Source organism: Neolamprologus multifasciatus, chromosome 20 (genome assembly GCF_963576455.1).
Source record: "Neolamprologus multifasciatus chromosome 20, fNeoMul1.2, whole genome shotgun sequence".
Lineage (NCBI taxonomy): Eukaryota > Metazoa > Chordata > Actinopteri > Cichliformes > Cichlidae > Neolamprologus > Neolamprologus multifasciatus.
The window spans coordinates 35,540,900-35,568,856 of record NC_140458.1 but is presented as its reverse complement, the minus strand read 5'-3'; the positions used below and the strand labels follow the sequence as shown (position 1 = coordinate 35,568,856).

At 42.5% G+C, this 27,957-nt stretch overlaps 4 protein-coding genes and 1 non-coding gene across 8 annotated transcripts in view; all 5 read right to left on the bottom strand.

The window, feature by feature from the left end:
- Window positions 1-62: 62 nt before the first annotated feature.
- usp21 (ubiquitin specific peptidase 21) lies at window positions 63-5,377 on the bottom strand. 2 transcript variants are annotated; one of them, XM_085144993.1, is made up of 11 exons: window positions 4,142-5,130; window positions 3,679-3,735; window positions 3,468-3,585; window positions 3,257-3,371; window positions 2,983-3,102; window positions 2,843-2,907; window positions 2,568-2,755; window positions 1,820-1,898; window positions 1,612-1,719; window positions 798-912; window positions 63-646 (listed from the first exon to the last, which is right to left on the bottom strand). In XM_085144993.1, exons 1-11 carry the CDS (start codon window positions 4,295-4,297, stop codon window positions 553-555), a joined length of 1,215 nt encoding a protein of 404 aa, XP_085001119.1. In that variant the 5' UTR covers window positions 4,298-5,130; the 3' UTR covers window positions 63-552. The 2 variants fall into 2 exon arrangements, with proteins under 2 accessions (XP_085001119.1, XP_085001118.1); XM_085144992.1 differs by having other exon boundaries at window positions 3,257-3,585; window positions 4,142-5,377.
- arhgef3l (Rho guanine nucleotide exchange factor (GEF) 3, like) lies at window positions 5,220-10,644 on the bottom strand. 2 transcript variants are annotated; one of them, XM_085144989.1, is made up of 13 exons: window positions 10,052-10,644; window positions 9,672-9,720; window positions 9,508-9,552; window positions 8,925-8,978; window positions 8,721-8,828; window positions 8,476-8,634; window positions 8,046-8,108; window positions 7,874-7,970; window positions 7,371-7,447; window positions 6,964-7,221; window positions 6,177-6,347; window positions 5,814-6,006; window positions 5,220-5,677 (listed from the first exon to the last, which is right to left on the bottom strand). In XM_085144989.1, exons 1-13 carry the CDS (start codon window positions 10,087-10,089, stop codon window positions 5,430-5,432), a joined length of 1,560 nt encoding a protein of 519 aa, XP_085001115.1. In that variant the 5' UTR covers window positions 10,090-10,644; the 3' UTR covers window positions 5,220-5,429. The 2 variants fall into 2 exon arrangements, with proteins under 2 accessions (XP_085001115.1, XP_085001117.1); XM_085144991.1 differs by having other exon boundaries at window positions 9,508-9,549.
- A 130-nt stretch (window positions 10,645-10,774) lies between these two features.
- uba1 (ubiquitin-like modifier activating enzyme 1) lies at window positions 10,775-25,174 on the bottom strand. 2 transcript variants are annotated; one of them, XM_085144984.1, is made up of 26 exons: window positions 24,957-25,174; window positions 21,757-21,873; window positions 21,619-21,677; window positions 21,347-21,515; window positions 19,987-20,121; window positions 19,797-19,903; window positions 19,626-19,716; window positions 19,362-19,494; window positions 19,171-19,268; window positions 18,862-19,008; window positions 18,075-18,251; window positions 17,769-17,876; window positions 17,599-17,679; window positions 16,840-16,992; window positions 16,163-16,328; window positions 15,876-16,072; window positions 15,431-15,495; window positions 14,825-15,020; window positions 13,908-13,982; window positions 13,633-13,822; window positions 13,403-13,488; window positions 12,947-13,039; window positions 12,510-12,701; window positions 12,098-12,199; window positions 11,905-12,005; window positions 10,775-11,818 (listed from the first exon to the last, which is right to left on the bottom strand). In XM_085144984.1, exons 2-26 carry the CDS (start codon window positions 21,871-21,873, stop codon window positions 11,683-11,685), a joined length of 3,174 nt encoding a protein of 1,057 aa, XP_085001110.1. In that variant the 5' UTR covers window positions 24,957-25,174; the 3' UTR covers window positions 10,775-11,682. The 2 variants fall into 2 exon arrangements, with proteins under 2 accessions (XP_085001110.1, XP_085001111.1); XM_085144985.1 differs by lacking the exon at window positions 24,957-25,174 and adding an exon at window positions 23,345-24,108.
- LOC146495489 (small nucleolar RNA U6-53/MBII-28) lies at window positions 12,298-12,419 on the bottom strand. Its single transcript, XR_014871749.1, has one exon. It is a non-coding gene; the product is annotated as a small nucleolar RNA U6-53/MBII-28 (small nucleolar RNA).
- Window positions 25,175-25,589: 415 nt separating the features above from the next.
- Window positions 25,590-27,957, bottom strand: part of camkvl (CaM kinase-like vesicle-associated, like) — a 40,801-nt gene continuing 38,433 nt past the window's right edge. Inside the window, 1 exon segment of the mRNA XM_085144987.1 lies at window positions 25,590-27,957. Within this exon segment, the coding sequence (XP_085001113.1) occupies window positions 26,683-27,957 (1,275 nt within the window). The 3' untranslated portion in view covers window positions 25,590-26,682.

Below are 27,957 nucleotides of genomic sequence, written 5' to 3'. Positions count from 1 at the left end.
TTCACTGAACATTTTCATGATCGCTGCATAACTTTTTACATTTAACAAAAAGTAGATTGACATTTGAAAAAGGTTGATTTTATTTAGAGATTTCTGCAGGGCTTTTATTTATGTATTTTCACTTACAAAAATCCACAAACTGTAATTTCACCCAAGAGAACAAGTCTGTTGCATATATTTGTATGTCCCCAAAAAAAAGTTGCACAATATCATAAGAAGCATGAGTCGTGATTGTATTACATTAAGAGCTCTGCATCATTCTAAGCACGTCACTCGCTCATGCCTGAGGGCACAGAGACTCTTAAGGCTATGGTCTGTCTGAGCTGTCTTAGTGAGACACTTGAAAAGCATCTCTACGGTTTTTAGGGGGAGGACCACGTCTTCAAGCCCTGTTAGACTGAGCAAGGCCGCTCTCCTCCTCCTCAGTTCATTTGAGGGTAAGCTCAGAGAGTATGAGAAGTTTGCAGATGTCAGAGCACAATACTGCTGTCTATTCGTTTCTATGGACACTGGAGGTAAAGTTGCTCTGATTGGCTGCTTGGCTCAGCCAGTCTATTTCCTGACGGTGGCGGTGCTGTTGCTGCGCTGGTAGAACAGCACATAGGCTTGATTGGTCTGAAGCTGGTTCTCTGTGAGTGGAGTCACACTGTCAGTGGGCAGATGAAGGGAACAGTTTCAGGTTTATGCAAACATATCTTAATACAGAATAAGCAGGGTTTCTCAAATATATAGACCACCTTTGATGTACAGTTGTCAAAATATGTATATGTTGTATGTAAAACTAAACGATATCTCACCTGGAATCATTGTAAAAGCACCAGCCATTTTCATCTAAGCAGCAGGCTGTGTAATGTCCCATGTTTACTGTCCCAGCATGGTTACATATTGCATATAAATCATACAGAACTGAGCCTGTGGGGACAAACATAGATCCAGAATTATACAGTAACATAAATACAATGAGTTGCTTAATCCAGGGTTCAGAACTGTATTGTGTCAGAATTCCAGATGTGCAGTTTATGGAATAATCTCTGTTGCAAGCGATTAAATTAGGATATGACTGCGTATATCCCAATATTCCTTAATTTTCTATTACAATGCATGGTTTGAGTCAGTGAATCATCATGTTAACCTCCCTATGCTTAAAACAATAGATTCATAGTTCACAGCTAAAAACGTTTTTTTAGCTGTGAACTATGATTTATATATTTTTTATATTTATATTTTTATATATATTTATATAAACATAAATATAAAAAATATATATTTTTTATATTTTTATATTTTATATATTTATATAAATATAAATATATATAAATATATAATATATATATTTTATATTTTTATATATATTTATATACTTTTATATATATTTATATATTTTTTTACCTCTCTCTCACCTGCCATTTCTCAAAATAAAATCATGTAAAACAAGCTCTTAAAACGGTTTTGTAGTGCGCTCTACCCACTTGTGTCAAAAAGTTAAAAGCCCAAGTTTTCTTCCACATTTTATTGCTTCAACCTTTAGCTCCTTTTGTTGAAACGACAGCACAGAGGAACACATCGGGTTGAGTCAAGCATGAATGGATCAGACAGGCTCGGTTCTCTTACCGCAGTCGACGGGTCCGTATGGTCCGAGGTCCAGGTGGGTGAGTGGGAAGGACACATATATAGTGCTTTTACTGATGGACCACCTCGACGTCGTGAAACGGTTCAGATCTTATCGAGACTGTTAAGTATTATTAGCGTCACACATCTGTGCAGATTAAAATCACATGCCTAAAAGCATCACAAGTGGAAGAGTTGTTGCCAAGGATACGGATCACTATAACCTGGGGAAACCTCTGGATAGACAGCCGCTTGGTGCACTCTGTACGCCTGTTACACCTCTCGCACATCTGAAGGATGTACAAACACACATATACACACCTCAACACAACATGCCTTACACATGTGCACAGGGTCCGGCGTGTATATAAGTACAAAGGAGCATATGCTTGTTGATGCCATGTTGTTTAGTGTGCCAATAATAACTCAGATGAAATTCGAGAATTCTCATCATCTGCCTCAATGTTTATGAAATTAAATGTTTTTTTGTTTCTTTTTCTGCTTCCTGTGCCAGATGATTGCATTTCTTTGAAATGTTGTCATATCGATGAGATCGCTGTATTAGTCGTTTGGAGTCTAGCAGTTTACTCCCCGGTTTGATCCCGGGAGGGGACACAAATCCCTTTGGGCTCGTGACAGGAAGTGTAAAAACATCTGCCACATCTGGAGCTACCTGCTGTTATCACCCCATGTAAATAAGAGAGCAGCTGAAAGTAGCTTTACTGTTCAAGCCATTTGACTTCTTCCACACATCTATATGTTATGATCTTTACTGTATATGGAATAAAGACAAAAATGTAATGATAATTATTGATAATGATAATGATATGTGTAGGTTATAAATGGATCAAAACTGTTAAATCATCTCCTTGCTTACAGCGTCTGTGTCGACATGTTTTAATCACACTACTGCTGATCCGGACAGTTGCTGAGATTCGACAATCATCGCTTTAACTTACTGGCGAATTCTCCTTGTCCAGTTTCTCCTCCTGGGAGAAGAGGTCCAGACACTCCCTGAGCGTGACCTCCCCAGTGGAACTCCTCTTGGGGATGGGCAGTGACAAATCGCAGAACACATCGAACGTGTTGGAGTAGTGAGAGCAGACGGAGCAGTGCAGCGAGCTCCGCAGCTGGCCCGAGAACAGATCTGTAGGGAGGGGGCACCAGAATCATCAGCCGTCTGCTTTAACGGGGATAAAAATAATGGATGAATTTGAGTGGACCGGCTCCTCACCAACAATTATGCTGTCATCTCTCTCCAAGTGCTTCTTCCACATGACAGCCGCCTCCTCAGATATTCTAAGGCAGGATAAGAAAACGATCAGAATGTGCTCACATGCAGACAGACAGATTCATTCATTTTAACATACGCACCGAAACCTAGCAAATTTCTGTTCAGGCTCCTTCCCGGCTCGTCTCACGTATGGTCTGCGATTTATTTCGGTGTGCAGCTTGTCGAGTAGGAACCTGAGGAACTCCTGAGCATCCTGTTGACTGTGGTGAACACAGAAAACAATTATTCACTTTTTCAAGCAACTAGTTCTTCACAAGAATCAAAAATCAGTGGAACAAGAGAAGTTTAACAGTTTACACATAAGTGGTAAAAAAGTTGTTAACCTCGAGGAAACAAACAAATCCATATCCTCACCTGTAACCATTGAAGTAAGGCACTGCTTCTGTGAACACATTGTAAAACTGTCTGGGATTTACAACTTTGTCTCCTTCATTTACATCCCAAAGGCCCGACAGCACCTTAGAGAAAGCTGGCATGGCAGGAAAAACAGAAACAAGAAGAAAACGTGAAAATCTAACAGGGAGGAGAGACAGTGAAGAGAGAGCAGGAAGGAGAGGAAATGCACCTTCCATGAGTTTAGCTTCCTCGTTGGAGAACTTCTCGTGCTTGTAAGATCTGAGCAGGCAGTAGCCTCGTAGGCCACATGTGTGAGACAAACACTGGACAACTGCATTTAGAAAACACTGCGTCCAAAACAAAAGAAAAAAAGGAAAGTGATGTCAAATAATGTTCATTTCAGAGCACTTTTAAGAGTTTCATCTGTGATCGTTACTTACGGTGTTTCCTATGTTTCTGAGGCCAGTCCTGCCTCTTCCTAAGGTGAGCTGCTCCTTCTGAAATTTAAAAAACAAAAGGAAGTCGATGACCACACAGACACTGTTAATTTATTATAAACTCAGCGTGTGTCCTACTACGTGACCTCTGGATGTGCTGGTACTCCATGTGACTGCCTCGACCCCCCCATGTCAGTGTGTGTTTAACTTTGGCAGGACAGATTTAGCTTTCTTATCTCATTAGCATAGCAGAGACTAAAAGGAGGTCAGCCTGGAGAGTTCATCCTATTAGAGACCACGAGGGCTGACAGGTGTTTAAACATGTGTTGGTGTGTACTCTCCCTTAACAACTTCACACCTTTCTCTGTCTGTTTGTATTTTTCTCAGGTAAAACTTCACTTTAAGAGCTTTTAAAACGTGAATGTTTGAGGATATATTAAAGCCATATTTCTCCTGTTGTCCACACCTCATTGTCAGCGACCAGCAGCAGGCCCATCAGCGATGTGTAGAGGACAGACTGGGAGATGTCGGTCGTCTCTCTCTGGAGGCCGTTCTGAGACACCAGGGTCCGACACAGAGCTTCACAAGAGCCCTCCCCACTGACGCTGCTGGCTCCAGGCATCCTTTATACGAGTAAGCGGCTAAAGTCGCTAACAGGACGGGTCCTGAGATAGAAAGGTGGTCTTCCCAAAGAAATCCTAGCCAGATGGTTTGCGCCTGAGATGGGGAAAGTTGTTCTTCCTAATTTATTTGACATTCAGACTCAGAGGTGAGCCGGACGCGGTGGTCTCACACAGGCCTAATCTGTCTCACGTGTAATCCACCTCTGTGGTGAGTGAAGTATGATGGAGAACTTTTTCCTTTTCAGAAAAATGTCATTTACAGCTGAAGGGAAGAAAAAAAGAACAATGACGTCTCTGACGCTACACCCGTCTCTTAAATAGAAGTTGATCCATTACACAACTGTCTCGTTACTACGGCGCGCAGGAGAGCACAGAAAGTTTGCATCCACACACGAACACGTCACGTTTTTACACATTTTAAAAGCATTTTTGGAAACATCACTCGAGCTGGATTCAGCTCAACACATTAAAACACTTGGTTATGTAATCAATAACACACAGTCACACACACGAGGATCTCCGGAGATCTAAGCAACGCAAACGTTACTGACTTTGAGGTAACCAGCAAACACTTTATTTGCAAACAAAGTAAATTTGCAAACGATGGCGGTCAAACGTAGCAGGACTAACAAACAGAGCGGACTCACCTGATCACTCGGTCACTCTATCTGTGGACAAACTGTCCCAACCCAACTGTTCCCATCTTCTGCTGAGCTGTTAAAAATGCATAAGGGGACGTCTACTGTTTCAGCGTGTGGCTGTTGGCTCGAGCTGAAAGTCTACCTCTGTCCTGTCACCGGTGTCAGTGAGAGGAGGGAGAGTGTGAGGGAGGGAGGATAATCAGCTCTAATCTTTTCTCTGTAGATCTTGTCGGCTATACTTAGACTGGTCTTTGTGTACTTTCCCACGAGTGCCTCAACAATCTTTTACGTGTCAGTTTATTAATTATACAAACTCCAAAACAAATTTTTTCTTTGGTAAATTCACATTCAGTTCTGTTCTCACGTCATACAGCGATCACTGCAGTTGCAGACAGAAAAAATAAAACAAGAACATTAATATCGTTGAAAATATCTAAACACATTCATCATTCGCAGACAGTCAATGTACACGTGCTGCTCAGTCTGGCAGTCAGCGGCTGGTGTGGTCCGCCATTTCTGTGTCCGAGCTGAGGCTGAGCTCGGCTATGTGATACAGGGCGGGATCGTGGTGAGGGGACAGCTGTGACTGGCTGGTGTGGGCCGTCCTGTCACGTGACTGGACGATGGCTTGGCGCAGACAGGTGATCCACTGCTGCTTGCTGAAGGAGTCGTTGGCCTGCAGGCTGTACGAGTGAGCTTTGGCGCGCCCTCTGCTGCTCACGCGGAAACAATTCTTCACTAGAAGATGGAAAGAAGAGAAGGAGAGTGGAAAGTTTCACTTCAGCTAAAACAGACGACGGCTTACTGACATGTATTTGTGTCACAGCATTCACCAGCAAATACGAAACAAAGTCTGCAGATTATGCGATCGTACCTTTATCGTTTCCCCCTGTGAAGGCTCCTCTGAAGGTGCCCCCTCCAGCAGCCTCGCCGTCTGGGATCTCCTCCAGGTTTATCAGGGCGTTGGGCAGAGGCTGCCGGTACACATTAAACACCTGACCACCGTCCTTGTCCTCTCCTGGTCTCGTCAGCACCAACACCAGCTCGAACAGGAACACATGCAGCCGCTGACAGAGACAAGTGATCAGGAGAAATGTGCAAACAGCTGACACAGTTTCTGAGGCAGAGGAGCAAACTTTCGAGCACTTTAATCTGAATAGCCAACATCTCCTGCCCTTCTTAAACGACTCTAGCCTCTTCATTTGAATTAGTGTGAAGACCAATAAACAACATCTACCTGGCCCTTATTGTTCTTGAGTTCTCCGTGGCAGTACAGGAAGCGGGACTGCTGGATCTCTGGCACTCTCTGGCCCTCTTCGAGGTAGGAAAGGCCGCGCCTGTAGAACTGACACTCTGCTTCCCCCGTCTTCTTATTCACCTCCGCCACGATGCTCTGGATCAACTCCAACTGAACACAACCAAGACGTTTTAACATGTCATCAACACAGGGTCCTTTCCCTCCTGTTGCCTTCTTGTAGGGCTACAATTCTGGGCTGGAGCCAAAAGAGTCTGACTATGAATATTTAGAACATATTTAAATGAGTTTTAAGTGGTTTGGTGTCATCATTTGTTCAGTCAACAGTATCCTCCATCAAACACCATCAAAGGAAACCTTAAAGAGTCTGCAGGCATCTTAAATGCAGAACTAACTGCTGAACTGAGTCATGTGTTTATTTGCTTTTGCAAACTGTAAATGTGAAAGTGATGAGCCAGATTAGTGAATATACTGGTAAACATTAATAATTGCCCTGTTTCCCTCTGGAGGCGCTGCTGTGCAACGCAGAAAAGGAAATACTGTATTTTAACTTGAAGACTGATAGAAATGTGTGAATATGCAACCTATTAATTTGGATTTACAGCATGTGATGCAACAAAAAAGAGGCTTTATATTTAAAAGCAACACCTTACAACCATCCTGATAACGTGGAGATCAGTATCTTGCAGCTGCAGACCTGGCACTGATTAAACTGTGATTTCTCTCACATGCTTGCAGATGTAAATGATTGTGCAGGAGCCCAACTCACAGCGTCCGGCAGCGTGTCTTCATCGGGGTGGTCTGGCGGAGTGCACTTCTGAATCTCCTTCAACAGCAGAGGGTACTTGACCAAACGGCTCCGAGGGAGATCCAGGAAGTTCCACAGGTCCAGTTTCCTGCTGAACGAGGACTCCTGACACAGACGCAGAAAGTGCTCCACTCTTTTCTCGTGCTTCTTCTGGTCCAGCAAAGCTTTGGCTCCCACCTGGTTACAGCAGTATGTAACGTACGCCTCGAGGCAAGGAAACTGCAGAGAAACATGGGACGAGTGCGCAGCAGTGAGAAGGTGAAGTCAGGGGGAAGAAAGATGAAAACATGAAGACAGAGCTTAGATGATGTTAAGATTAAGAAGGAAAACCAGAGAAGCTGAAGGTTGATCTTTCTTCAGAGACTCACCCAGTTCATTAAAGTCGGCCCCACCTCTCCAACCGTTTTCTCTGATCCTCTCAGGCGCTCAAGACGAGTCAGCAGATCTGATATGAATTCAAAGAAAACAGGATACTCAAGTTGTGCCGACATTATTTCACTATTACTACAGCTCAAAAACAAGTAGTGTGCATAAAAATACAGCACTTCTAAAAATAAATAAATAAATACAACTTCCCATTTTATGACGTTTCTTTTCAGGGCAGCGTAGACGTTTTTATTTATTTATTTATAAAGAGCCTTTAATTCAAATTATACCCAGATAACAGTTAATACATGGTGCTGTAAAACTACTTTACCTGCTCCTGTTTACTTGTAACTGTTTCAGATTGTGATGTAATCACACTGAACTGCAACAACCTACACGTTATCAACACTTCACCTCATTGCTTCACATTCAGGAAATGAGCCGGTGTGCTGATGCATGAGTGCAGCTCGAGATAGCAGCACAAGCTGCACAAAAACAAAGTTACCTTGATGGAGGGGGATGAGTGAGTCCAGAGTCCCGAAGATCTGCCCAAGCTCACTCTCTGTCATTATGTCCAACTTCAGCATGGGCTCATAGTACACCTGGGAATAGACGCGGGGCGTTTAGCATTTAAAAGCCTGCATGTGAGCAGATTAAAGACTTTGTTGAGCAGATACCTTCTTAACCAAACTGAGGTCCTCTATGAGCTGTCTCTCTCCCTGGGTGAGCTCGTATATGACCTGCAGGGCGTTTAAAACAGTTAACGAATGCGCACGTTATTGCCGGTGTGATAACAAAGATATCAGCACACACACACACACACACACACACACACACACAGTGTGTTGAGTTGCATAAGAAGTCAGTTAAATAGACAACACCAGCTCTCACAGCTGATTGTTCAATAAAGGAAGTTGAGCCTTCAGTGCCAGCTCACATCCTCTTTCATAATACCCGTGAAGAGCAGCTTCACAGAAACGAAGAGTAGGTACAAGTGACTCCGCCCACACTGCAACCACAGCCACACAACTTGACCCATATACAGGCCCCCCGAACATATTCTGCTACAGTAACGAGGTATTTTAATAACAGGTTTTTGTTTAGCACCTCTTGCCGTTTGATTTCCTTTGCAGTCAGATCGTGACTTTCCACGGTGTCACTCCAACACTGGCTGTTGCGGCGACGTGGAAACGAGGAGGCCTTTGTCCGTGAACGCAGGGGGGCTGTGGGCAAAGGTCGAGCTTCTGTACGAAAACTAATAGACCGCTGTGAACAGAGGAGCAGCTGACCGTTATACAGAAACCCCAAAACTCATTCACCGGTCACTTTGTGTGACTGCGAGTGTTTGTTACCGAAATAGACTGGCCGATGCGCTTCAGAGCAGGCGTCTTCACAGGGTTTAAGACGCCGGTCAGGCTGTTGGACTTTGCCACAGGTTTCACCCTCTTGTTACTGGGCTCCTGAAGTGAGCAAAAAACATTTTTAAGATCTGCACAAAATAGTCCACAAGCTGCGGTTCATTCATTCAAACCTAACTGAACAGAAGAACACCTCACCTCCGATTCCTTCAGGTCGGACGTCATCTCACACTCATCCTCGCCCTCCTCGTCCTGAAACATGTTAAAAAGTTAAAACTCAACTCGAGGTACACGAGAGTTCAGGAAAGTGGAAAGACAAAGATGGTGAGAGGCGAGATGTTGCATGGTGCAGATCTCTCATTTCCTGTGTGTCTTTCAAAGAGGAAGAAGGTTGAAAGTGTGCCTCTATAGTGAAATAACAAGATGTCTGCCTCTTTCTTTGTGCCACACTAACCACATCAGCTGTGCATTAATTTCAAGCAACGCTTTAACAGCGTGAATAAAAAGCCTCGGATTACATGGATGTTGTGATGTACAGCTGGCAAAAAAATAAAAAATACCTGAAAGGTGAAAATAAACCGACATAAGCTGGAATTTAAGAAAATGAGACAAACTCGATTTATAGACTCGCAGAAACGTCCATGTTTGCAAAGCCGAACGCTCACATCAGTCAGTTCTGCACTCAGCATTGTGGTCACAAAGGTAAGGTTGACTAACTTCCGCTCGTTACAGAGAAACAGAGAAACGAACATGAAGCAGCATCGATGCGTCTCAGACTCACCTCTGAGATTCTGATCACAGGTTCAGGGTCTTGTTTTCTCTTCTTCTAAACACAGCAGTGTATGAAAGTCAGTTTCTTGGGCTTGTTTTTAGGACAATTATTAATTTTTTAAACATTAGTTTTTAATGCAGGAAAAAGGTGCAAGAACCAAAGCGGCAGCTTACCCCTGCATGATCACAGAGGACCGAGTGTCCCTCTGCTGGCACGCCGGACCTGAAGAGAAGAAACGCTCTTACTGGGCACAAATTAAACACTCGTACAGGGAATTATCTTATTGTGTGATACATTCAAAATAACACTTAAGTAGGCAGTTTACATTCAAACGACTTGTTTATGCGCCGCGCTCTAGCAAAGTACATTAAAATGAGTTTTTGTTCCACAACGTCGCACAAATATGTAACGAGTTTTGTAATCGTGCTGGTGACAAACAGAAAATTTACACTTAGAACCTGAAGTACGATTAATCAACACGCATATTTTTCAGCACCAATTTAAAACAGAGCAGCCGAAGGTGGAAGCAAAATAAATGCAAAAGGTATCGTACCAGGAAGTCCTTTTGTCACCAGTCTCCTCCACTTCCATCGTTTCTCTCTTCAGTGCATCTTTACCGAATCATGACACGTTCTCAAAATCACAAACGGTCAAATAATCCAAATTTACACCCGTCCTGTCTTTGTTTGGGTCGTTTACAGCGAGTTGTTTGCAGGAAGCGTGTTGAGAGTTCAGTGTACTCCTTCCTCCTCACTTTCTTCCTCATCTCACAGTCGACCACATCCTTTAGAGTTGCACACATTCACGTATCCGCTCGTCAGGGAGGAGCGTTCAAAACCTTACGCAAAACTTATCAAACGTGTATTTAAACTAAGAGCACTTAAAGTACCAAACGACATAGTTCCTCCTGTGTGAGATTAGTAAAAAATAAATAAATGTATCCTTTGCCTACATTTATAAATTCAAAACATCATCACAGATGATTTACTTTAACGCCGGAGTAAAAGGGGAAGAAAAAAAGAAATCTGATTACTCTTCACTGTCGTTTGGTATCTTGGTATTCAGGCAGCATTTCCCGGATGTGTTTAATAATGAAACTTCTCATTAACACGAAACAGGTCAGACAGGAAAAACAAACCTCTGACACTTTAACATTAACTTTAACATAGTTGAATGACGCTGAAATTTAACCACATGTCAAACTGAGTCAGTTGGAAACGGTCAGTGTGTGTGTGTGTGTGTGTGTGTGTCACAAAAATAACCACACAATCTTCAGTATGTTTTTACATCTTTATTCACTATCACACTAAGTGCTCCCATTTCAAGATACATCTCGTTGCTCTGTTCTTACAGTTAAGTCATTTGGAGTTAACAAAGTAGAAAGACAGTTTAGGATCTACCACGTGTGTGCGCCAAAACTCTGTCCAACCACCCCAAAAAATAAAATAGAAAATAACAAAACACATAAAATATAAAGAGAAAGAGAAAACCAATGTCATGTGCATGAACCCCTCCCAAAGCCACAGAGTGGGTTTAATGAGGGTGTAGGGGTACCTCACACTGGCAGGGGTATTCAGGTGGTGTGAGATGGTCAGATATCCAGTCAGGAAAGGCTTGGGCTTATTGGTGTCTCCTGGGCTGACCTTTTACATATTAATTAGGTGCATATGTTAAGAAAAAACAAAACAAAAGAAACTAATGTGGGACTGTGTCTATGAGACAGAGGCTGGAAGAGGGAGAGAGCAAGTACAGTGGAGGGAAGATTCGATTAAAAAACAAAAACCTCCATTACTGCTGAAGGCCAATAAGAGATGTTTTTAGGGACACTGGTTGGATATGGAGTACCAAGAGACCACTAAGGCTTATCAATTTTGCTTTTGAGAAACATCAGGATGTCCAGTGTACGTGCTCCCTTCCTCCAGTGACACCCCTGTTCCCACAGCCAAGAACCAACTGGATTCTTAACATATACAGTTATTCTTAATTCAGCTTACTGGGGCTATGTACACTCAGGCACAGGTTTACACAAACCACAGGCCTAAAAAAATACTGATTGATCCAATACAGCCGACCTGGATCAACCCACGCACCCCCATCCCCATTTTAGCTCCTCACTTAGAACACCCCCATCCCCATCTCCCCCCTGTAACTCCCACCCTCCTGCGGGTGGGCTCAGTGCGGAGCTCAGCGGATGGTGTATCTGACATAGGGCACTTCCACGTCCTCGTCCGAAAGGTCGTTACAGCATAGCTCAAACACCAGGGCTTTCACGTGTTTGCCCAGCTTCTTTTTGGACACCTTTGTCACAATCTCCGTCATACTGCAGGACACAAAGAAAACCAGTGAACACAAACTTTAAAACTCCAGCATGCAAACGAGGAAGCAGGTGTCTGCACGTGCACTCACGGTAGGTCCAGTCTCTCTTTAAGTTTGGCAGCAGGCATGAAAAACGAATACAACATGGACACTCCCTGAGAAAGCATGGTGATCTCCAACTTATGCTCGTTCTAACACAGAACAGAAACAGATAGTGGTTCATTGAATGCCAAGAACATGTCAGTGTGGAGAAAAACAAAAACAAACCAGGAGCTCAACATACTTTAAAGTAATCCAGAAACTGTCGGAGTGTCATTTCTTCCCCATTGGGCTGCAGTCCTGTGACCTCAAAGCGATCCCACAGCGTCCAGTCAATTTCATAGTACTGTGAAAACAGCAACAATGTATTTTAAGTATATACACATTTATTTAAGAAATATTAATTATAAGCTCAATAAAATAACCAGTTATTACATTAAAATTTCTCCTCAGCACACACTGATGCCATCAGCGTGAGAAGACGAGCTGAACTCACTTACACCCAGGCAGTGCAGAAAGCATCTGACTGGTGCATCAGTATTAGCATGGCTGAATCATCACAGGAGTTTATTATACTGGAGTTAAACATTTCTCTACAACGCAGACATCGCGCACATCTTTTTAAAATCTCAGCAAGTGATAACGTATTTGCTTACCTTGTGTTTCGGAGCAGCAATGGGTTCAGAGAAGGCAAAGAAAGGCAGGGCCAAGTTCATGAAGCCATTTTTGTAGGACTCCAGCTTCTTGTGTCCTTTGATAATCTTGAAGAGCTCCAAGCACACCAGGCCGACAACTGCTGCTGTGGTAGTGGCGATAGCAGGGATGATCTTACCAGCTATCAGTTTGCTCTGTTTGGTGATTAAAAGGACAGTGATGAAGGAAAACAACAACAACAAAAAACAACAACAACAAAAACATCCCAAACTTTATTTATACATAGAGAGAAAAATAAAAGTAAATTTCTGAGGTTGAGTTGAAGTTGTTTGTTTTTCGCACTCTCAAATGTTTTTCATTACTATTACAAAACGAATACCATTAGCAGGCACATTTTCCAGTAATACCAGTGTGACAGCAGCTACGTCCGTTGTCTTACCTTGTGCCTGTCTGTGGGAGGGATGTCATAGTTCTCTGCTCTCAGGTTGGAGGCTGCCACGATGAAGTCCATGTGAAAGTTGGTGTCATCATCCTGTTAACATACAGGCCACGGCCATTACAAACCAAAAGTACCAGTATAAAGTATATTAATAGGCGCAACCGAAGGTTAGGTTGAAATTCTAGCGTGAGGGTTACAATGTTTTGGCAGTGCACCACTTAAAGGCATCTAAGCAGAGTTAGTGTTGAAAGCTATGGAAACAATACTTTCTTACTCTCATTATTATTAACAGACTAGGTTTGGCCTCACTGCAAAGCCAGATGCTGTGTTTTATTGAATGTTTCAGATAAAAAGAACAAAGTCCTCAATGCCACTGACCAGCTTTGCTACTGGCAACTGTAATAAATTTAAAATGTTATTTATCTTCATTAAAGCTGACAAAAGGAGACGCCTTACCTTTTCAAAGTCAATGGAGGTGAGTTTGAACTGGAAGGACTCTGGTGAAGGCAACATGGCTTTCAGCTCTTCCAGTTTGGTATCATCTGCATAATCACAAGATCAATGGTTGCATTACTGTCAAAGCATCCACAATGACACATGACTCAGTCATGATTCACAAACAACTCTTAGCTGATGTAACTTCCCCCCCAAAATATGCTTTATTGCACAACCACATGTGAACATACCAATAGAGGAATTGTTATTCTGCAGTTCCTGATCAGAGACGTGGATTTTAACTCCTGAACGTGGGGTGAAAGGGGGCACCTTGACATCCTGCAAGATCTTGATCACACCTGCACGATCGGTGCTGCCCTGCAGGCCGTACGTTTGAGCAAACAGGTTGGCTGCTGCCACAACATAGTCCATATGCAGCTCCTGAAAACAAGAACATTCACTAGTTTGAGCCTGGCTGGACTAGACTCAGGTAATATTAACCTTTAAATGACAGCGGCATACTTACATTGCTAGTGCTGAATTCTAATGGGTGAGGACATCGCTTTGGACCAGACCAGAAGGGAGCACCGGAACTAGTGAGCTAAAGGACAGATGATAAATGTGTTAGTGCTATAATGGAAACTTTTCATGTCCATTTTGTCATTTTTGTGTCAATTGCATATTTATTAAACAGGAAACCGTGGATAAATGACAGGAAGGGGGTGAGAAACTACAGATGCAAACTAGGGTTTTGTGGTTCAGCGTCAGTGCTGCTGACGGAGCCACTAGGCAGCCTTTCGTGCAATAGATACGCAGCACCTCAAACTGCCGTTTGTAATTTCTGCTGTTTCTAATGTATGCCCACCATCTATAAATGGCTTTTCAGGGGAAATGAGATGTACAAACTGGCATGAATAAGTACACAGGAAGCCCCAAACTGTCTTTACACAAGAGTGTAAAGTAGTTTACTTTTATATAAAAAGTCTCTTAATCATGACAATGTTTTTGTGACTTACTAAAATCATTTATCTGCCATCAAACGATTTTAGAAATGTTCAAAACCAATATCACGGTCCGAGTATGGTTTACCATGTTTGTGACAACCTTCATGCTATAAGCTAAAATCAGATTATCAGCTGCTATGCTACTCTGTGCTAACACATGCTGTAACACACAGCAGCATCTCTCGCTACATTTGGTGTCACTGAGCCGACCTGCGAGCTCAAAAACAGAAGGTTTGCAGACACAACGTGTGGCCACTGCAGAAGTTACATTTTCATGTAATCTGTTGAATAAGTTAAAATATTCTGATACTGTATGAAAAATGACACTTGTCTTGTTGCTGAAATGAATACCACCAATGCAACTATAGCTGCAAACAGCTGGTAAGACGGGTGAAACAGATCAAACTGATATTCATCTCGTAGCGCCTTCACTTTGTACCTGATCTGGTGGGAAGTTGTGCAGTAGCTGGCGGATGTTGTTGCTGTATTGACACTGCCAGTGGTTGCGAGCCCAAGCTACGCAGTCAGCCCAGTTTTGGGGGCAATCTGTGACAATACTCTTATAAAGAGCCTCCAGCACCTCCGCAGGCTGAGCTCCTGGAAGCTTCAGAGTACGCTCCATGAACTTGGGATCTCTGCAGGAACGGAAATTATAAACCTCATTGACTCGTTTCCACGATGTGAAGAGCCGTCATCTTTTTTTTTTTTTTTTTTTTAACCATTTACTCTGCAGGCTGATTTTATAAATTATTTTGAGCATCAGGTTTGGGTTAGATGTTACAAGAAGACAGCTCAACGGCGCCACGAGAACCAAGAGGGGGCGGTGACATTTACAAGATTGATTCTTAGTTGAAAGGCAAGTTATACAAGTTTATAAATACTGAATTACCAACAATCCACAAACACTAAAGACTAAATTATAAGGAAATTTGTCCACTAATGAAAGGTAATTTTATCAATGAAGAATTTCTATGATGAAAGGAGCCCAGCATATAAATCAGTATAATGCTGACAGGTGATAGAATGACAAGGAAAAGCGACATACGTGAGGTACTGCATGGCATTTTCTGGGGGTTGTTTGAATAGTCCCTCAAACTCGTCGCGGGCCCACTGCACAGAAGGAACCACAGCAGTTCAATAACAGAAGTACAAAATATTTGGTAAACCTACAATATTTCCACACTGTGACACACTAACCACACACACAGTGCTATTTAAAAAACAAAAACCTATATGAAGATAAAAAGTATATGAAGAAACAGGTAATGCAATAAAATTCTCTGAAGCATTTAGTGCTGAAGTGATTAACTCATCTATTACACTTGTGCATTGTGTAGTTGGTGCACCAGGTGGAGCCTTTTAAGTAACGATTGACACAAAGGTTTCTGTACGGCTGTTCAATACTATTTTGTGGGCTTCGCTGACTCCAAGCGTCAGATTTGATCCTGCCTGGCAAATCTCACTCTGAGACTCTCTCTGTGTATACTAACCTGCAGCGTGTGTTCAATGGCATTTGGGAAGTTTTTGAGGGTGCAGATGGGGATGGACTTCTCAGGTGGATCTTGACTGGAGCTGTAGGACTCGGTGAGGAAAGGGATCACAACCTGGACATTGCCTTTGGTACCCAGAGTGCCTGATTCCAGTAAGGGTTTACGATAGTACACACACCTCCGATCCATATACATCCCTGAACATTAGAGGAAAACGCACATTTTTTACTGAATCCATTTCCCCCTGGTTATTAAGCAGTTATTCTTAATGTCTCATCATCTCTTACGTGCATCAACGTTGTCCAGTGCATTGGCAACTCCATCGAGGCTTTCAAAGAAGTCGTCATCGTAGATCCTTTCTGTGTCAGGGCCCACTCTGTTCTGGTGACCTGTGATCTTGATTGCCGGGTTCATCAGTTTCACTGCAGCAGCAGCCGTGTCACTCTTCATTTTCTGTTAACACACACACTAAACAGTCAACTCACTAATAACATTATCATAGGTGACCACAAGAACAAAGATCAGAGACATTCTGTACAGAGGTCACTGCTGTCCACATCAACGCTTTCTTTTCCAGGGACACAACAAAATGTGCACTCCTTTAAAAATATTGGTGTCCAACAGCTTACGTCAGGTGAGGGTTCCTCCTATCAGTTTCTTTTGGGCATCAGATAACCTCAGATTAACTGATAGTGCTTACTAGCATTTAGTAGTCCAGTGATACTACAGGTACAAAGCTGCTGTCAAGTCTCAGTTTGTTAGGAGCTGGTAAATTTGCTTTGACTTTTTAAACTGTAAGAACACGAACGAACACACACACACACACAATGAATTTTAAATTGCCTCTATCAACATACAAAACATAATCTATAAGTGCACTTCGGTGTTACAGGAAAGCCATAAAGAGTGCTGTGTGGAAACATCGATCAATAGAGTTCATCAAACGAGTTAAGAGGATACAGACCGTAACATCCCATGGTCTGAAGAGGAACTGCCTGTTGAGGTTCGATTTTTCTATGGTGTCCATGTCGGTCACGATGACCTCTCCCTCCCCAGTAGCCAGTCCAATCATGGCAAAGTTTTTCAGCAGCTCACAACCAATGGCACCAGCCCCAACCTGGAAGGATTAGAAATTTGTGAATAAAGCTATAACGGTTCGTCATACATGAACCTTCCATTTACACGTGTCACTCAATGTCAGAGGAATGCTTATGGTTAGTGGGAAAAGAGGGTGGCCCTCAATTAACATGGCAGTGTCAATACACTATTGTGCCAATTATGAGACAAAGAACTAACAGCTGATATATTTTGGCTTAGATGCAGCTGCCACCATCTCACTCACACTCAAATAGTAAATAACTGCCCATGAATGAAGACCTGACAGTGTTCTTTGTCACCGTGCAAATAAATCAAATTATAAATAAACAAAAAACTCAACTGAGCATTCAAACAAGAATGAACTTTCTGTTGGACAATTTTAGGCACAAGAGCAAAAAGATAAACACTACCACTAAAGATCTCATGAGATCTATTTCCCGTAGCATCCTGAGAACAGCACCAAGAAATATTCTTCATCAGATTTTAGCTCGTAGTATTTTATAGTGGGATAAAGGTATTTAAGTTTTTGTCTTTTGCACAACATTTTTCTGGCAAACGTATTTTTAAAAACTTCCTAGTAACAGGAAATTGAAGACGGTAGCAGAACTTTTACACTGACACTCACCAAGAAGTAACGCTGTTTGGCAAGCAAATCCTGCATTTTGGTGCCAAACACTGCGATCTGTCCATCATATCGGCAGTTTTTCTTGGAGAAAAAGACGTAACAAATTTAGCACCATCATTTACTGCAACTACATTCAGTACTTGCATTTTGAACATGCTTTGAACACCTACAGGGGCACACTCTTCCTCTGTGAGACTGAATCCCTCCTCTTCAGCCAAGCACTCCAGGGCATCAAAGTACAGCCATTGCATTATCGGCATAAATTTTCCCGTGCATGCCTAAAACATCAAACAGCACATGAAATACAGGAAAACACGTCTAATCATACCCAACGTAAAATGACTCTTCACAAGCATTGATAAGAACGGGCTTATCAGTGCCTGTTGATTAAAATAGATTTGTCTTTAATATAAAGAACAACTACAGTTAATACTGTAAAGCTTTCATCTTCAATTTGCATACAGCTTTCCACTGACCTTCATCACTTCCTGTGCAGCCAGCCCTCCAATGAAGGCATTGACAGGGGCCAGGTCACCAGCAGCAACATACGACATCTTTTTGATAAGAGATTCGTTCAGCTGTTCCACTTTGGCCGAGCCAGTCTGAGCAGAGTTCACGTCTTTGGCCAATGCCAAGAGCTCTTCACCATCCGCCTGGAGTGCACACAGTTCACGGTAAATTACAAAATATTAACTATAAACAGACTTTATTTTTGCTGTTGTTCTGCACTTTTTATGCAGAAAATTTCTCTAACTAGAAATATGTGTAAAAAACAAAACAAAAACGATTTAAATTTTTTTGTATTTTATTGCAGTTTTTTTGCACTTTATGTAGTTACTATGGACTTAATGCATAGATATTATTAACATTTGGGATATAATGGTCATATTGATGTATAGCAACTTGAAATGCTCCCAAAAATCGCATTAAGGGCATGTAAAAATTAGAGATGGACCGATCCGATATTACGCATTGGTCCGATACTGATGTAAATTACTGGATCGGATATCAGAGAGAAATAAAAAATGTAATCCGATCCATTAAATATCAAAAAAAGCACCTCACAAAACTTGCGACACGGCGTAAGTTTTGTGCTAAAATGCTTGTGCTTTTAGCACAAGCATTTAATCAAAGTGGTTCCCTTTCCAAGAAGATCCCACTTTAAAAAAAAAAAGAAAAAAAAAAAAAAAAAAGGGAAAGGTAAATTGAAGCAACCGATTTCTCAAATAACAGAATATTCCCACCATCACGAGTGATATGTACCTGGCTCCAAGGTGCTGGAAGATGGCCGTGTTTTTTCTGGAAGGCATGGATAGCCTGGAAGCCTAGGTGCATCTGTCCTGGAAACTCCATCTTGGCAAAGTCTGTCATCAGGAACTCGGGCTCGGCCAGCGATGAGGAGACAGATTTCTGAACAGGGAAAGAAACGCAAGGTAGTGAAGCTGGGCTTTTCCACTGGTGACAGCAATGCCAGACGGTAAGGTCATATTGGTATTATCATGAGAATTCACACGACACCATCTGTGGAAATGAGATAATGCTAGTTTCATGTGCAAAGTGGCAGCTACTTACAAAACTGATCTTCTTGGGCATTTTAACCTGGGAAACTATTCCTCCTCTTATGTAATCTGTGAAGCCACTTGTGTCACAGATGCTGAAGGTGTATGGACCTAGTAAAATACAGGACATTGCATGAACTTGTAAACTCATAACAGAGTGACCAAATGTATTCAATTCAAGAAAAAGAAAAAGTGTGTTCTTACCAAGAACTTTAATTTCGACCGGCTTGCAACCATTGAGCTCAGTCATACCCTGAATCTCAGTAAACGTAACATAATCTCCACTCTCGAAGCCATGACGAGCTTCATCCAGACATGTCACGACCCCTGCATTGTCCTGGGGAAACCAAAATGTGCAACTTTTCAGGCACAGCTGCCATGAAGCTTTAATTTACTCCTAAAAAGCAGGTAGTAGTTAAAAAAAGAAAAATCAGCATCGTCAGGGGGGATAAAAGGACCAAGACTAACCTTTGTGATCATGGAAATCATAGCACTTAATGGCTGCTCTCCATTGGTGTCATACACAATCATCTCTTCTCCAAAGTCACAGAAAAGTTGACTACAAAAGAGAAATTAGAGCACAAAAACATTAGACGCTGATGGTGAACACATGTGAACACTAAACAGTCTTAATCTTACCCAAACAGACCACGAGTGTCTGCAACAATCAGCTTGATCCCCTTGCTGTGGCAGAACTCTCCTAGATTCTGCTGCTCATCCAGAGTTGAGTTAGTCAGCACTACCGCCTAGATTTCAAAATAAGACAAAATTAAAAACTCTTTCCAAAATGGTAAAACGACTGGGGAGTTTTCTTATGCTAAATTTATACCTGGAACTTGGTCAAGTAGTCTTCAGTCAGTGGTCCAGTGTAACCAGTCACAGGAACATAGCTGTTCAGTTCAGCCAGGCGGGCCTGACTCACTTCTGCCCTGTTCTTGCCCAGGTCCTCCTCCCGAAGGTAAAACTAGCCATACAGAAATACTGATGCTGTCATTAAACAATAACTGCCAATACTACAGCCAAACATGACATTAAGGAATATTCTAGTGAATAACATTGACTCAGTGTGTTTAGCCACATTCTTCTGTGGGTCCGCCTTTTCTTTTGAAAGGACTTCAGAATGTGTCAAAGAGGATAAAAATGACAGACTACCACTTAAACAGCTTGACTGATCACAGTATACTCTCCCTGCATTCTCATGCTTAAGTCCATAACATTAAAATGGTTATCAAGAGCAGATGAGTTTTATTCGTAGTTATGCTGTTATATTTATGAAAGCTAAGCAGCGATTTGCTGAAAAGAGAAGAAATCCCACCCAACTCCATTTGGAAGTGGACTAACATATTGTTAAGTGGTCTTGGCTGGTTCATTTGCCCTAAACCAGTTTGGACTGTCAGCCCAGAGAAAACCAAGTTTATTTAAGGTAAAATGAAATATAGACTAAATGTAAAATTTGGTCTCAAAACTTCAAACCATTATTTGAGCTCCTAAAGTACATCAACAATAAGAGCTTTCTTAAACTACAGGTTAACCATTTCTTTTTCCATATTTCTGTTATTAGGACCGAATCACATAATTGAACACAAATGTACAATGCAAATGCAATACACTTAAGCTGCCCTGTAAATAAATTAGGTCTGTGTCTTATAATATAAGCCACAACACCAGTATATCTTTTTAAATGAAAAAAATGTCACATTGCAACATCATTCGTATAAAATGACCACGTTCCCAAGAGAGTCTTAAAATCTGTGTCTAACCACGATGACACTTCTGTAGCAACAACACCAGAAAAATGCCTCAAGTTACCACCCAAGGAATCTGTTCATACATGTTTGCAGTTTGATGAGATATAACAGGATTTAACAGACAAATAAAATCAATCTACTCTGCTGAAATTATGTCCTTTAATAGACTGGCTGTACTACGATCATGAACCTGGGAAGAGGCCACCCACTGGTAAATCTGGGTCAGCTCATGGTTAGCAAGGGTGGGAGTGGCTTTAGTACCCTTTCTGGATGTTAGCAATACACAACAACACATAACTCAATAGATAAATCCACAGTGCACTTTGGAATCGTGCTCAGACAACAGGTGAGTCCACAAGCTGCAATTCCCTTGTGTAACTTAATCGGGAAAAATAAACTACTGCAAAAATTTTAAATTAAAACATCTGTGCTTTCACACACCTGGGAAGAGAGGTCTCTCCATTCTGCAACTCCTTCGTCATGTATAGTGACACTTCTAACTCCTCCCAGGATCACGTTCTTGGCAATCTCAACTCCAAGGCCTCTCATACCAGAGACGAGGACATTGGAGTTCTGCATGCGCTTCATAGCTTCATGGCCCAGCACGTAACTAAATAATGACAAAGAACCATTGGCAACATTATGTATTGGTAGATGTCAAGCCCAATAACGATAAAGTCCAACATCACAAAAAGGAAAAAGAAGAAGCTTACAGCTGTCTTGAGTACAGGCCTTCATCGATCTCAGCATCATTGCCATTCTTAGCCATACCCTGGGAAAACAACAGGAAGCGCAATCAGTTTACGTTACAAGTTCTACTCACTCTATAGAGTAAAGGTGTTTGCACTCACGTTGGCAGGTGTGTGGGACAGATCAGTTCTGACAGAGTTAGAGGAGGAGCAGTGGGATCCCGTCTTCGTCTCTGTTCCTGACAAGCGACGCTTCTTGGACAGCGGCGAGCTGGACATCTGTGCATTAACCACCATCATAAATTAAGTTGTCATTCAAGCACACGAATGTTACCAGTTAACAACTGCCCTATAACACTTTTGGTAGTTTGTAATAAATCCAGAATAAAAGAAAGACAATTTTACATCATTAAGAAAAAAGAGAAAGACAGCACACTATCAACAAGCTTGGGTTTCCTGAATGTTCTCAGAAGCCAACTGATTCCAATTCATATAAACTTCAGTAATTTTATAATTCATTGCTATGGTTCCATTATAATAAAGTAGCTAAACCAAAGGCTAACCAGTCCCCCTCATTTGAAGAGAGGATTTTTAGCCTAGAGAGCAGCTGGGCTGGCTTCAGGCCAAACACAAATCTGCTAGAAAACGAACTGAGGCTGGGAAGAGACATGAATAGCATTACGGTTCTTTCATACACACAGAAAGCACAGGTTTGTTTAGATACTTCTATTGTTTTTTTCCTGGTATTTATCACACCCAACATGTTTCACGGAAAAGAGCTGAATCATTAAAAGTTCACTGCGGTAAACTGAGCAACACCACACAATGGCTGGCAGGTGCGGACACAAGGACCATACTGTGCTGCAACTAAGTTGTAGATGGCGACGTTACAAGAAAGCTCTAAACGGCAACATTTAATAGCAATGTATTTACTTATGTATTTAGATTTCTGATTAACGCAGTAGTCGCGGTAAACCTCTGCACTCGGAGGGCCGCAGTGGTTTTCAAATACATTCTAGGTGCACAAAAAAAAAAAAAAAAAAAAAGGTCGGGCACAATTTCCGCATCCAATGCGGCGCCAACTTCCGTGCGTTTCCCAAGGCACACGTATCAGTTTATAACCCTCTCTACGACTTTAAATTATGACGAGGCCTGGGCAAATTTTCATACGACTGCAACCAGCCTAAAATAGCCTTCATATCACCGTTAGCTGAACGGTCGCGCTTGTCAAAACCGAAAATGAAGGCGTCCGGCATGATACAGCAAAGCCGCCCGGCTGTTACTGTAGTTTGCCAATCCTACTAGAAAACGTTAGCGGGTAGCAGTCGATTTAAAGATCTCAACGTGTGGACAAATATGAATCAACTGTCAGATAACAGCACCGATAGAAAACTAAGTAGGTTCCGAGCAACTAATCGGTTAAGTGATTTGGCAAGTGGACAGAGTCTAAACATTAATAACTTAGAGGGAAGAAAACACCAGCTTGTCAGCTTATCCATTAGCAGCTCGGCCTAGGCCTGCGTTACCCTCAGTGCGGAACACAATTTTACAAGCTAGCAGCTGTGGCTACACTCCAACCGACCTCGCACTGGAGACGGATTTGACAGTAGTCTACCACAGCTCCTATATGGATATGGGTAAATGTCTAGGCATCTAACAAAAAGACAATTTAACTTTGTCACTTAACATAAACACCGCGAATTCAAGCCAAGCCACTACACTCGTGCTCCATTGATTTCCCTTTCCTTACCAATAATCCTTCTCGGTCCCTTCCCAATGCGAACCCGCTCCTCTCCTGCTGTGTGTAGCTGTCAGTAAAAACGCTGATTGTATATTCGACGATTTGTACAGAGAAAAGAAACGCGATGCGGGATTGGGGTGGTCTGCACTATATTGTCGAGTCACTATGTCGTTGTGCCGATAGTCTCTCCTATGTAATTGCGCTGCTGGCTTTGCGACTGCAGACAGGAACAAAACCAAAATGGCAGATGGGGAGAAAGGGGCGGAGGAGCTGTGACGCAGGGGCTGAAATATTCAACAGGAAAGGGTGGCTGCAAGCACGCTGCTCATCCAGGTCCTCGGCTCATTGGCTCTTCAAGCAGAAGCTAAAGCGCGTTGATCCCGCCCTCGCTACGAGAGGATGCATGCCAAGTATCTTACTGTACAATGAACAGTAGGATCTACAATAATCTAGCGAAAAAAACATCACTTAATGAGAAAAATAATTGCGGGTATGTCTGAGACCATTGCATGAAAGGATTCCCCCTTAACGGAGCTGAATGTAACTCATCAGTAACAACACCTTTGTTTCACAGGCAGATTAGCAAGGACCAGTCATCTTCATGTGAACTCCATAAACAAAGCTGAACACCAAACTTGCAACAATGCACCATCAGAAAGAACACATTTCACAGTTAAAGCCTATTAGATATACTCTCACTGGAGCACAATTTGCTACATTCCACTTAACACACCGATTGTTTTGACTATTTTATGAATTCAGCAATTATCATCACTACTCAAGTCGGATAGTGTATGTATGTATTAGCTAGTGATGCTGAGCGTCTGGGCCTTTTAGTCACACTGAGGTTAGGGGTGAGCATTCCTTGCAGAAGAGTATTGGGGGAGGGGGTGCCTAGTAAATGACAAAGGCCCAGGAAAAAAAAAAAAAGAGTGGGCCGCATATAGTCGGGTACACATGTCGAGGTGATCCCCCATTTTCATCTTTCAACTAGAAAATGCTTTGAACTGAAGCATACGAATATCAATGGTGCCCGAATAATAGGCTGCTTAACTTGACAAGCTAAACAGAGAGACTAGCCAGTGTTGGGTTACTGTGATAACGCCGATAAACGTGCTATCGAAACGGGAACCCTACATATACAAACGGATATACGAGGAAAAAAACAGTGCCAGCATGTACGCTCGTGATGCCAGTTAGCTCGTGTCTGTCTTTCAACGTAGTATCCATCAAATGTTTGAAGCAACTAGCCTTCTAGCTACCATTAACGTTATTTATCGCCTAACATTAATTAAAACAGCAACCCCGTGCACATAAAAACGTGCAAATGCTAATTTGCCGTTAACAGTTACGTGTCAGTGCCTTGTTAGCTACCGTTAGCGGAGCAAGGAGCTTAAATGGTTCGCTCAGCCGTCTGCAACTAACATTAACGACTACCGATAACGCACATCAAAAGACTGCGTAGTTGTTAGCTTGTGTGCGGCTAGCTTTCGAGCTATCTAGCCACCCAGCGACTTTTTCCCCTTCTTGTGCCGCTATGTTAGCTAACTAGCTAACATTAGCAAACTAGCTGAGGCTAACATAACCAGGACGAGAGCTTACACAAGTGTGCAGAACTTACCACATCCGATATTTACTCGGCCTGATCTGGAGTATTAAAAATCGGCTTCTGCTTAAGCAAAGAAAAACAACAACCAAGGTGACAATTCAACACCGCCACTGACTGCAAAGTGAAAAGTGTGTCACGGTGGCGGGCTCTGTGTGAGTTTTTTCCGCTGGACGGCTGCCTGTCCGGCTGTTCCCAAACCGTTTCCCCTCACTCTATTTCAGTTGAAAGCAAAGCAAAGCAGCAACATGTGCACGTTACAGGCACAACCATCATTCTGGGTCTTGGGGTTAATTGAAAATGAATATGATTGGTTTGTGTCTGCTCTGTCTTTTAATTAATCGTTAACGCTCACATATCCCATCTAGAAGATAAAGCGTACTGAATATTACACTGCTTTGTGGTTTAGTTGTATATTTAGAAACAAGAATACTTTTGTCATCCCCGTACTCTTACAAGCATGGACTAAACCGAAGTTCACGCAGTCCCTTATGGGACTTGTAGGCATATAGGATAACGCCTGTCAGAAATCTGCCTTTTGGATAAATGTTGATTAAGCACGTAAACAAAACAAAACTCGACTGTAATTCTAAAATGTTTTTTTTTTTTTGAAGAGTGATCAAATGATTTTAAACAACTCAATATATATGCATGTATTTACTGACTTACTTTTATTGAAAGACTTGCAAACAGTGCACATTTTACATAGGGACAGAATAGTGGAGATCTAGACTTGTTCAGGAGAAAAGCACAGAATCTGGTATTACATACACCCAATAGCAGAACAAAAGTCAGAACAGTTTTATGATGAAAAGGATAAAATAGGCAGGACTGTCCAGTTAAAGGTACCAAATGAATGTGCTGACAAAACTGTAGCAAATGAAAACAAACTATCTGGAAATGTTTGGGGAAAAAGGAGAGAAAATGTAAGTGTTACTGTGTTTTTGCAAAGCCTTTATACAGTATATTCCAGCTCTCTGACAGATGTGGAACAACTCATAAGTCTAAGTGACAGTTTAAGTTTAAATATACCGTTTAATAAAACAAATTATAATTTCCTGCAACCAGGGGAATGGCTTTATCAGATCAGTTTCACATATTTCTGTACAACTTTGTGACACCAACCATCACAACAGAATAACTAGCCACATAAATACATAGTAACTGAAAAAAAATCATGGGACAATCTGCTTTGAACAAAAAGAAAAAAAAAGTAAATGTCACTTTGGATATGAGGAAGTTCACACCATGGAAGAAAAATATGACTTAGGAACCTAGTTTGATTCTGTTTATTTACAGTTTTTAGGGGATAATACTTTATTTAGAGCTTTTCTTTCACTGTTAGTTGAGGATTTTGCCATTCGTATTTGTGCAGCTTCATAATTTGCAAATTTGTTGAGTGCTTGGATTTCCATATGAGGTGGTTGTGTGGTAAACATTTAGGCACACAATCTGGATTTAGCATAACAAACCTTTAAGATCTGTGATCTGTGAAGCTGTCATACAGAGATATATTGTACTCTAATCCCTCTAGACTCCAGTGACGAAAGTGTTGAATGTCAGAGGGGGGTAGGGTCATCTGGTATATGCAGCCAAACCAAACAACAGTGTAATAACTTCTCTTTTTGCGCACAATTAGGCAGTCCTTCTGGGTGAGACAGTCAATAAATCCTTAAGTTTAACTATGAATACAGTGTTCCAGGTATTTTTGCCTTTGTGTATTGCATCATGCACACCTGCCTCATAGTCCCCTGCCTATCCCAGGTCTTGGTGACTGGCTGGAATGAGCAGGAGCCGCCTGTCCGTCTCTGTCTTCCTGCTCTCCCAGCGCCTGGGGCGAGGCTTCTGTGGGTGGAGATGGTGGGGGATAGGCAGGAGGAGGAATGCTAATGTGAGGAAGAGATGGCAGCACAGGTCTGGGAGAGGTAGGAAGCGGTGGTGGGGTGCCGGTGGTTGCAGATGTGGACCGCTGTGAGGGGCGTGCACGAGAGGTGGCGGGAGAGGCGTGTGTGCTCCGAGCTCGAGGTTGCTCAGCAGGACAGTCACTGATTTGCTCTAGGAGCGATGGCATGTCTCCCTCGATCTTCTCCAGCACTGCAGCCATTTGCTTTTCTATCTGCTCGATCACACTGTCCATTTGCCAATCGCTTGAAGTGCTGCTCCCCCCACTGTGCTGTAGCCCAGTCCCATACCTCCCTACACCTCCTCCACTCGTATACAGGGAACTGTATGGGCTCCCATAGCTCCCAGCCATCCCCATCCCCATAGCCCCAACCTCTGGATTGTATGGTGTGGCATGACGGCCCAAACTAGCAGAGCTTCCAACTGCATAGCAAGCCTGTCCCGGTGTAGCACCTGCTGCTCTTGGTAAACTAAACTCAGCGCTGTATCTATCTGTTCTTCTGGCATTCCTGTCCTGCCTATCTACTGGACTCTCATCGCCCCTGAGCCTAACTTCTAGTCCTCCATCCACCCCTGTACCTGGCCCCACTGCTGGAGTAACTGGCGCCACCACAGACTTCTCTGCCACCGCTTCAGGTACTTGTGTCTGACACCAACTTCCGTCAGTCTCATCCTTTTGCTCGCTTTGTGTGACTGGTCTCTTCAGCGGTGAGGCTGATGCTGCAGCGGATGCTGTGTGTGAAGGTGCATGAAGTGTTGCAGCCATTTTACGTTTGCTGCTGGGATCGGGGGAGGACGATATGTGTTTTTTGTCACGATCAATGCCCGGAGTGCTGTCTAATAGCTTTGAGGCCTCAGGGCTCACCGCAGGCGTCTGTTTGAATTCTGGAACAACTTTATTTTGGCCCAGATTTGCAGCCATTTTCCTGGTTCCATCACCTGCGCCTTTCTTTGCACCAACCTTGTCAGGCTGTTCCTGGGCACAGTTGGGGACTGCATTTGGTTGACAGGAAAGGTCCTCTACACCTGAAGGCGAAGTTCCTACAGATGGGCCTATATGCATCTTTACCTCCTCTTGTTTTTCTCCAGCCTTAACTGTCTCTTTACTCTGGCT

Excerpts from the sequence above, each read along its gene's own strand:
- usp21 (XM_085144992.1), bottom strand. The coding sequence starts at position 4,297 with ATGCCTGGAGCCAGCAGCGTCAGTGGGGAGGGCTCTTGTGAAGCTCTG. Across the intron at positions 3,586-3,678 it reads TCAGAAACATAGGAAACACC|TGTTTTCTAAATGCAGTTGT; the intron begins GTAAGTAACGAT and ends TTTTGGACGCAG. Across the intron at positions 2,908-2,982 it reads CAGAAATTTGCTAGGTTTCG|AATATCTGAGGAGGCGGCTG; the intron begins GTGCGTATGTTA and ends ATCCTGCCTTAG.
- arhgef3l (XM_085144989.1), bottom strand. The coding sequence starts at position 10,089 with ATGGAAGTGGAGGAGACTGGTGACAAAAGGACTTCCTG. Across the intron at positions 7,971-8,045 it reads ACCTCAGTTTGGTTAAGAAG|GTGTACTATGAGCCCATGCT; the intron begins GTATCTGCTCAA and ends GTCTATTCCCAG. Across the intron at positions 6,348-6,963 it reads AAGACACGCTGCCGGACGCT|TTGGAGTTGATCCAGAGCAT; the intron begins GTGAGTTGGGCT and ends GGTTGTGTTCAG.
- uba1 (XM_085144984.1), bottom strand. The coding sequence starts at position 21,873 with ATGTCCAGCTCGCCGCTGTCCAAGAAGCGTCGCTTGTCAGGAACAGAG. Across the intron at positions 15,496-15,875 it reads CCATTGAACACACGCTGCAG|TGGGCCCGCGACGAGTTTGA; the intron begins GTTAGTATACAC and ends CCTTCTGTGCAG. Across the intron at positions 13,823-13,907 it reads TAGAATTCAGCACTAGCAAT|GAGCTGCATATGGACTATGT; the intron begins GTAAGTATGCCG and ends TCTTGTTTTCAG.